At 33.2% G+C, this 10268-nt stretch overlaps 1 protein-coding gene across 1 annotated transcript; it reads left to right on the top strand.

The window, feature by feature from the left end:
- The first annotated feature begins 1258 nt into the window (after positions 1 to 1258).
- On the top strand, positions 1259 to 5754 carry LOC137775254 (NKG2-A/NKG2-B type II integral membrane protein-like). Its single transcript, XM_068560940.1, has 6 exons — positions 1259 to 1445; positions 1837 to 1935; positions 2417 to 2470; positions 3002 to 3153; positions 4834 to 4934; positions 5634 to 5754. The coding sequence occupies exons 1-6, from the start codon at positions 1259 to 1261 to the stop codon at positions 5752 to 5754; spliced, it is 714 nt and encodes a 237-aa protein (XP_068417041.1).
- Positions 5755 to 10268: the final 4514 nt, after the last annotated feature.

The raw sequence follows: 10268 nt of genomic DNA, 5'->3' as shown, positions 1-10268 counted from the left end.
TTGTAAGTAATGAAAGAATTTTTTAAAAAATCGAACAAACACTGCAAAAAAGATGTACCATGCTAATTAAAGACATTCCTTCTTAATAAATTACTTTACAGGGTCTAACCGATACGAATTAGAAATAGTAACATAGAAATTGTGACTAAAATAATAAAACTGATACTTATTGAGAACTTATGAGTGTCAGGTTGAGTGCTCAGTGTTACATGCATTGTATATTACATATTCTTATTTCCATTTTAGATTGGTAAAATAGGTAACTAGATACTAAATAATTTTTTAAAGGTCACACTCTTGTAAGTTTCAAAGCCGTAATTAATTTCCAGGTCTTTCTGACTACTGCGTCCATTGACTGAATTATTAAGTTATGTTATCTGGATATTTTTATAAGTAATTTTTATAAGTAATTACCGTCACTTATACAACTAAAATGACCTTTACTAACTTTGACACCTATAGGATCTTTCTGGAAGTTTGAACTAACAGTGTTCTTCCATAAATTACTTATATTTGTTTATTATTTTGTGGATTCACATCTTAGCCATTAAGTCACTTATCAATTACTTTTGCAAAATAAATATTTTTTAGTCTTTTTCTGTTGTTTTATTTTTAATATTGTCTAGGTTATGTATAAGTTTAGTGTATCATGTAACATTTTCCAATACATGAAGTATTTCCTCAATTTTTAATGTTTTCTCAGAACTCCTCAACCATTCAAAATAACGACCATTTGGTAACACTTTTAATAAATAAATGTAAGTCACCAAATAATGTAATTTAGTGTAGGAAATTGTTGTACATGCCAACATTACTCTTTCCCCATCTTTAAAATACTCTATCTTTAACCATTACTGGATTTCAAAATTATCATAAATATAGATGAATCTCTCTTTTCTAATAAAACATTTTAATTTTAATACAAGCATTATAATGGCGTTAAAATATTTCTGTGGAATCTGACTAGGATATTATTAGTCATGAACTTCTTTATTCCTCCCTAATTTATTGCTTTTCATTGTTTCAACCAAAAATATGTTGTCAAATGTAGAATACCTTAAAAAAAAAAAAGTATTCTACCATGAGACACTTGTTTAAAGCTCTAAGGAATTTCGAACCAGGCCTTAAGATTGTTCTACTGCGAAGTGAGCACTAAACTCTACCCCGCCCATTTTACTGTACTAGGGATCTCATCTTACATATACCATTCATTCCTAAGTACACTTAGAGCACTGTTTGACATAATTCAGCTGCAGAGATGAATAACCAAGGAGTAACCTATGCAGAACTGAAGGTAGCGAAGAACTCAAAGAGGCAGCAAATAAAACCTAAGGGCACTAAAAGTTCCATTTCAATAACTGAGCAGGAAATAACCTATGCAGAATTAAATCTTCAAAATGCTTCTCAGAATCTTCGAGGGAATGACAAGAACTACCACTGCAAAGGTAAAACATTTAATAGTCACATGATGGAACTGTTCTAGGATATGCAGTTGGGGTACAGAGGTTGGAGAAAGAGTAGTAGATAAGCTCACATATTTTTCATTTTGAGGAACAGAACTTAAAGTTGGATATGGTATTCTACTGTGAAATTGGAGGACTACTTTTATTCTGGCATTGCTGTAATTTGTAGTCTTTGATCAACAACTCATGAAGCGTTATATATGCTGAAAATGCAATGGTATATTCTGAAAGAAAGATTGTAGTGGTAGAAATGGGCTTGGGGTCCAAGTTTATATATATAACTCCCTGTTTATGTGGGTTCCTTTGTTTGTAAACTTTCTAAACAACTGTCACCATCACTCTTTTCTCAGTGTTTCCTTTTCTTTCCCTGCAGATATACCATCACCTCCAGAGAAGCTCATTGCTGGGGTTCTGGGAATCATCTGCCTTGTTTTGATGTCCAGTGTGGTAACAATGATAGTTTTTACTCCCTGTAAGTAAATTTTTGAAAAATTGTAAGGGAACTTTACACTTTAATGATGGTCAGTGCCTCTAAACACTTCATAATATTATGGAATGGGCCTCTCATTAAAATGTATGCATTTAGACTAAATATGGAATGGTTATTCTGAATTTGTCAAAAGTATACAACACAATAGTTACAGAGAGTATGTATATGTATATTCTGATTTCATAACTCAAAAGCATGCTTTAGGAGATTGAAAGATCTTATTGAGAAATACAAATTAATTCTTGAGATTGGTTAAAACAAATACTATAACAGGTGGTGATCTGTTCCTTTAGGCTTTTGAAATATTTTTTCAACCAAATCTTCATTACTTAATTTTTCTTGGTAAAATCAATTTTATTCCATTATTCTAATCCTAAGCAATAAACCAAATTTCAACTCAGAAACTACAATCATTATGATTTATTTAGATCAATATTAACTTTTATAATGATTAATTTTGTAGCTACTGTAATACGGGAGCAGAATAACTCCTCTCCGATAAAAAGGCTCCAGAAAGGTACATAATGATTTTCAAAGTTCTGATATAAATACAGTTTGTATTTTGTCTCTATCTTAGGCTAGTGAAAATAAGAATAGATTTTGGGGTAGAACATAAATTACAAAATCGGGCAACAAATATTCATAAATAATGATTATAGGAGAGGGTTTCTCCCTATGCAACAATACGATCACCATACCCACTGTTGACACTTGGCTCAAATTTCCTCCCTCTGTAATAAGATAAGAGACAAATAATTTTGCTATTCTAAAGCAGAGGTTTAATTTCTTGATTTTCAGGCCATGTAAAGAGTGGCTATTTCTGTGTGTTTGCTTTATATGGAGACATAAACTGGGGGGTGAGAGATTGACTCTGCTCTGTGAATGTATGAGTGTGGTTTGTTTTATATGCACCAGCCTTGAGGGTGCATAGATGTGTTTTATATATATATACACACATATATATTTATACCCATGCATATATGGAACTTAATTTTCATTTTTTTCAATTCAAATTGTTTTTGGATAATAATTCACAATCTTTCTTCAGAATGTCATTCTGGTCAATGTCCAAAAGAGTGGTTTACATATTCCAACAATTGCTATTATATTCATTTTGGAAAAAAAACATGGAATGAGAGTGTGATGGCCTGTGCTACTGAGAACTCTACTCTGCTTTATATAGATAATGAAGAAGAAATGGTAAGATATTAAATGTTGCAAACACTTTGTTAAAGGCTTGATTCAGTCAATATTATATTTGTTAGGATTCACTTGTGTTTTTGTACATATTTGTAGTTTGTTTAAGGCCTGTTAATGTCCCATTAAAAAACAGAATACAACTTTATGATATTCTATTTATATTTTTATACCATTAATACACGTTTGATAATTTCCAGTTCTTGCTTTTCATAAAAAAAATGTTTCTGCAAATGCTATTATTTTCTAAAATAAACTGTGCTATTGAATTTTACAATATATAAAGGAAAATAAACACACCATGATTTTGCATATTGATCACAAAATGTATAGAACCATGTCATTGCATATCAGATCATGGAACAGAAGTTTCCACTTCACAGCAGCCCCATTCCTCTGTATTCTCTCATCACTTCTCCACCCTCCTTGTATACCCACTGTCCTGACTTTTGATATTATAGAATCTCTTTGCTTGTTTTTGAACTTCATATACATGGAATCATAGAGTACGCATTTTTCTTCCTGTCTCCTCTCACCCCCATATGCTATTTTTGCAGTTCATTCATATTATTGCATTTATGTGTAGTTTGTAAATTTCCACCGCTCATTATGTAAATATAACATTTAAAATCCAATCTATCCAATGTCTCTGGGTAGAGATGGAGTCTTATGCCCTCAGGGATAAAGAGGCTTCCTGGGTTCAGTACTTTTAGTCATGGGATCCCCTTTGTTAGTCCCACCTCCACCGCTACTCCCCAACTCTGGTATCTCTCGGTGGGGGGGAGGAGAAGCACTTCCTCTGGCTGCTTCTTGTTAGCAGGTGTCCTGCTGGATCACCTTGTAAGGCTCACCTGGTGTTGCCCACAGGATTCCCCTCAACACCGAGGAGGAATGGCTAGGCTGGGTGTTGGGAAGCAGCAGGCCTAGGTCACTTTCTTCGGTTGGGTGGCAGATATAAGATGCCCCTAATAGTTGTTCCTTAACCCCAGGGTCGCAAACCATTTCACCTTTCTCTTTTCACCTTTCAGAGTTCTCCTTGACTTGTGTCTTTCATTAGTTCCCGTGTTTACAGTTGTACTTAGCAGGGCGCAGCTGAGAGAAATGAGTCTCTGACTCCTTGTCTGGTCCATTTGATTCCAGCAACACAGAAACAGAGTGATTGGGGGTTGATCTAGTCAAAGAATGGTGTGAGGCCCAGGAAACCAAATCTTTGGCTTTCATGTCACTTATTTTCTCAATTTCATTCCCTTAATTTCCTTCTAAAACCGAAACTCTGAGAAACATAGTAGAGAAATCCATTGATATAGTCACAGTATCCTGAGAAATGGATGTCACAGAATCTAAAAACTCATTTAAAGCCTTGCTATATTAGTTTTGACAACATGGGTAACAATTGATTTACATGAATCAGAATTTTCCTTATTAACCTAAGAAAAACAGTGAAACTGCTAAGCATAACTGTTTGAGTTAATTTTACATCAAAAGTACAGACCTTGGTTAATGTTTTTGGCAATATTAAAACTTTCAACTTTAGTATATTTTTAGTGTTAGATGAGACTCTAACACTCTCATTTCGTTCAGAAAACTAAGGATCCTATGAAAGAACACACTACTTGCCTTTGAAAAATTAATAAAAAGCTTTCATAATGACTATTTAAGTGAAAATTCTTTATTTTTGGCTAGAAATTCCTGAGGTCCCTATCAATTATATCATGGATTTCAGTCTTTCGTAAAGGCCGTGGTCATGAATGGATGTGGCTAAATGGTTCAACTTCCAAACTACGGTAAGTTTTTAAAAGTAATACTGTATAGAGGAGGAAAAGATTAAAAATAAAAATTTTAAGAATAATATTAAAACATTTGTTTTAGTTGAATTATAGAAAGATGAAGGAAGATGTTGAAAGTTAATAAAATGTTGATATAATTATTAAAGAATGGGCTACTCAGTAGCCCATTTCCCTAATAACAAGCTCTTACTAAAATTATAAGGGGATTCCCTGGTGGCGCAGTGGTTGAGAGTCTGCCTGCCAATGCAGGCGATATGGGTTTGAACCCTGGTCCGGGAAGATCCCACATGCCGTGGAGCAACTAGGCCCGTGAGCCACAACTACTGACCCTGTGCGTCTGGAGCCTGTGCTCCGCAACAAGAGAGGCCGCGATAGTGAGAGGCCTGCGCACCGCGATGAAGAGTGGCCCCCACTTGCCACAACTAGAGAAAGCCCTCGCACAGAAACGAAGACCCAACACAGCCAAAAATAAAATAAATAAATAAATTTTAAAAACACACACACAAAAAAAACTCAGGGCGCTTTGTCGGTCGTTCACAGACCTGTGCAGAGTGGTGAAAAATTTGAAAAAAGAAAAATTATATTAAAAAATCATTACCCATTTTCAAAATATCTTTTATGACAGTGACATGGAAAATGCTATTGTTTCATGAGTTGTCCTCATATAACAGGCCTGTGCCTTGTTTTCCATTACAGTATAACAGACTCATCACCTGATAAACGTAACTGTGCTCTGCTGTATTCACATGGCATTAAATCCGACAGTTGTGAGCTCCCACATACATATAATTGCAAGCATCAGCGTGAGAAAACGTGAGTTTGGATGCTGCTGAGTAACTTTACCTTTTATGAAATGGAAATAATATTATGATTGTATAAATTTTAAAATGAATTATATTGAAATATAATATGCACACCAAAAAGTATAGATATCATTACTTTTGTGTCTGGCTTTTTTTACTCTACGTTATTTTTATGGCCTTCAACCTTTGTAAAAGATCGCATGTTGTATGAGTCCATTTATATGAAATATCCAGAAGAGGGAAACCTATTCTAGAGGCAGAGGGTGGATTGATGGTTACCAAGGGCTGAGCAGAGGTAGGATTGGAAAATGACTGCTAATGGTTACTATGTTTCTTCTGGGGGTGATGAAAGCGTTTGTCTAGAGTTTGTTAGTGTTGATGGTTGTAAACTCTGTGAATATACTAAAGAAAAAAAATCACTGATTTATACACTTTAAGTGGATAAATTTTATGCCATGTAAATTACACCTCAATAAAGCTGTTTTTAAAAAAAATCCTGGAATTATGTTTGGGATTGCATTTAATCTTCAAAGTAATTTGTAAAGATAGTCATCTTTACAATATTGGCTCTTCCGGTCAATATCATGCTTTATCTCTCTATGAATTAGGTTTTCTTTAAATTCTCCCTATTATATTTTGTATTTTTCTATATTGAGTTCTTAAAGATACATGGGTATTTCACTCTCATGCTTTAGTAAATGACATCCTTATTCGAAAATTTTTAGTAAGTTTTGCTGCTGTAAACAGTAATACAATGAGGTTTACATGTTGGTCTTACAGCCAATGATTTCTCTGACTTTATGTATTAATTCTGTCATTTCAAATATATAGTCTTCTGGATTTTTATATAACAGCTATTGCATTTGTAAATAATCACACTTTATTTCTTCTTTCCAGATGCAATTTTTTTCTTGACTTATTTTTATAGGCTAGGATTTTATTTTCAATGTTGAATAGAAGGTACAGTAAAGGTTCTATATGTATCCTTTTCTATTTTTGAGGAAAAGGTTTCAATATTTCATCAATATGAGGTTTGTCTTAAGGTTTCTTTCATCATAAGTTTCTCATATGAAAACAATTCCATAATATTCTCATTTTTCAAACAAATTTTATAATCAATTGATGTTACATTTGTATTATTTTTCCATCAGTTGGAATGATAAATGTTTTCTCTGTATAATGATTATGAAGTAAATTACCTTTATTTCTTTCATATGTTAAACAAATCTTGCATTTTGAAGTAAAATCACAATGATCATGTGTTGTTCTTTTTAAAAAAATCAATGCATATATTATATCTAGGTCAAGCTAGATAAAGTTTTTCTTTATCTGTGTTCCCAAAGAGATTTGACTAAGTTTTCATTTACGTTATGTACTTGACAAGTTGTTACCAAGGCTATTATTAGGAAGTATTTCCTTTTCTTTTACGTGGACCTTTGTGAAAGAGTACTGCTACGTTTTCAAGTGTTATTATTCACTACCAATGCCATCTGAGCTTCTAGAACTTTTTTGTGGGATGGTTTATATAACTAACTCAATTTCTTTACAATATGTGTTAGGTTTACTATTTGTCAGGTTTCTGTTTGCTGTGCTGCATTTTGATAATTTGCATTTTAGGATTTTTCTATTTTATATAGATACTAAAATGTTTTCATAATATTGCTTTTTTATCTGTTTGATATCTGTAAAAACCACATGGTATCCCCATATTTATTATAGGCATAAAAGACATGTTTCTTCTCAAATTTTTTTTTTTTTTTGGCCACACCGCATGGCTTGTGGGATCTTAGTTCCCTGACCAGGGAATGAACCCGGGGCCTCGGCAGTGAGAGTGCGGTGTCCTAACCACTGAACTGTCAGGGATTCCCTCTCCTCACCTTTTTTTCAGCAGTCTTTTATCAATTTTATTAAATGTTTTCAATGAGAATACATTTGGCCTTGTTGTTCCTCTCTATTGTAATTCTGTTCTTTGTCTTGATTTTGTACTATTTATTGTTTTCTTCCTTCTACTTCATTTGGTTTTAATTTCACCTAAATTTAGCTTTTCCATTTTTAGTTTCTTGTGATGCATGCTTGGATTTCTGCTTTGTTTGTTTTATTTAGTTTGTAAGGTAAGCATTTAAGGCAATCAGTACTTCACAAGACAGACATTTGGTTTTATATTTTCCTTGTAATTCTTATAAAAATTTTGAATGTTCATTGTGGTCATTTCTATGGTCCATCTGTTACTTAGACATTTATTACTGAATTTAACACCGTATAAGGATTTTCAAATTTTTGGTAATTCTGCATATAGTAAAGAGCATTCTATTTGGTTAGAGAATAGAGAATTTTCTGTGAAGCTAGAAATATTCTACATCTTTGTTAAAAGTGGCTGGTGTGAATGAGAAAACAATATTAAAATATTATTTTTTTAGCTAATTAAAATTAAATTTGAATACCCACATTTCAAGTGCCCACTTGCCAAACTTGGCTAGCAGCTACTGCAGTGACACCACTTATATATTTTTATATGAATATGCTTGGAAATATGATTTATAGTGTATTTTTTGAAAATTTCTATGTAAAAAAAATATGAATAGTCCATACTAGTATATAGTATGTGTTCTACATATATGTATTGATTAGTTGTCTAGTTTAAATCTTTCTTTAGCCTTACTGATATCTGCTTGTTTGTAAGCAGTGAGAGAGAATTGTTTAAATCTCTATTTGTAATAGTTCACTTTTTTCAAACTTATGTTGAACTTGTATTATTAAGTACATAAAGATTTTTTTAAAAACATTGCTAATAGTTTAGATACTCTATCTATCATTATGAAACATTCTTCATCATTTCCAACACAGTTCTTGCCTTCTATTATAACAGTATACTAACTATAGCAATTTGCTACTGGCTTATGTTGCATGGTATATTTTTCATCTTTTTACTTTCCTCTTTCTTTAGGCTTTTGTTAAAGGAGTTTCTCATTAAGATGGTGAACAGTTATTTTAAATATAAATATTCTTAGAATTTAATTTGGAAGTTACTCTATTTATATTTAACATAATTTTTAAATTATTATAAGATATATTTACATACATTATTTATATGTAAGTATGTATAGTATGTATATATAATTAATTAAGTATAATATAGTTATCCTTAATCAGAGATGAATGCTACCATTTCTTTGAACTCCACTTTTTTTGTTTTATTCTTTTTATCTTTCACAATAACTATTTTAACTGTCCTCTGTAAGAGGTTGTCAGTTTAATATGTTTTAAATATTATGTTATTAGTGCCCCACATTTTACAGCATAAATTCTTAACTCATTAAAGTGTAACAAATTAGTACCTTTACCCTCTCTCGAAAAGTGAAAAGACATAACTACCTTCTACCTTTATTTACTGCTTATGCCGTATTTGCTCCCTTGAATTCAAATACAAATATATATTTTAAAATTTGAAACTTTATTGTTAACACTTTGTCGACTCAATATCCATTTAAATATATCCACATAATTTTTTCAACTCTTCTTTCCCTTCTGCATATCCAGGTTTTCACCTAGAATAAGGGTTTCATTTTTTTTTATACATTTTTATTGGAGTATAATTGCTTCACAATGCTGTGTTAGTTTTGTTGTACAACAAAGCAAATCAGCCATATGCATACATATATCCCCATATCCCCGCCCTTTAGAGCCTCCCTCCCACACTCCCTATCCCACCCCTCTAGGTCGTCGCAAAACACGGAGCTGATCTTCCTGTGTTACACAGCTATTTCCCACTAGCTATTTTACATTTGGTAGTGTATATATGTCAATATTTCTCTCACTTCGCCCCAGCTTCCCCTCCCAGCCCTGTGTCCTCAAGTCCATTCTCTATGTCTGTGTCTTTATTCCTGGCCCACCACTAGGTTCATCATTACCATTTTTTAAAAAATTCCATATATATGTGTTAGCATACAGTATTTGTTTTTCTCTTTCTGACTTAGTTCATTCTGTATGAAAGACTCTAGGTCCATCCACCTCCTACAAATAACTCAATTTCGTTTCTTTTTATGGCTGAGTAATATTCCATTGTATATGTATGCAACATATTCTTTATTCATTCATCTGTCAATGGACACATAGGTTGCTTCCATGCCCTGGCTATTGTAAATAGTGCTTCAATGAACATTGTGGTACATGTGTCTTTTTTTTTTTTTTTTTTTTTTTAAGAATTTCACTTTTATTTATTTATTTATGGCTGTGTTGGGTCTTTGTTTCTGTGCGAGGGCTTTCTCTAGTTGCAGCAAGCGGGGGCCACTCTTCATTGTGGTGCGTGGGCCTCTCACTATCGCGGCCTCTCTTGTGGTGGAGCACAGGCTCCAGACGCGCAGGCTCAGCAGTTGTGGCACACAGGCTTAGTTGCTCTGCGACATGTGAGATCTTCCCAGACCAGGGCTCGAACCCATGTCCCCTGCATTGGCAGGCAGATTCTCAACCACTGTGCCACCAGGGAAGCCCCCATGTGTCTTTCTGAATTATGGTTTTCTCAGGGTATATG

Source organism: Eschrichtius robustus, chromosome 13 (assembly GCF_028021215.1).
Source record: "Eschrichtius robustus isolate mEscRob2 chromosome 13, mEscRob2.pri, whole genome shotgun sequence".
NCBI classification, from domain to species: domain Eukaryota; kingdom Metazoa; phylum Chordata; class Mammalia; order Artiodactyla; family Eschrichtiidae; genus Eschrichtius; species Eschrichtius robustus.
Note: the sequence above shows the minus strand (reverse complement) of the source record. Positions and strands in the feature narration are given on the sequence as shown.

Excerpts from the sequence above, each read along its gene's own strand:
- LOC137775254 (XM_068560940.1), top strand. The coding sequence starts at position 1,259 with ATGAATAACCAAGGAGTAACCTATGCAGAACTGAAGGTAGCGAAGAAC. Across the intron at positions 1,446-1,836 it reads CAAGAACTACCACTGCAAAG|ATATACCATCACCTCCAGAG; the intron begins GTAAAACATTTA and ends CTTTCCCTGCAG. Across the intron at positions 4,935-5,633 it reads GGTTCAACTTCCAAACTACG|TATAACAGACTCATCACCTG; the intron begins GTAAGTTTTTAA and ends TTTCCATTACAG.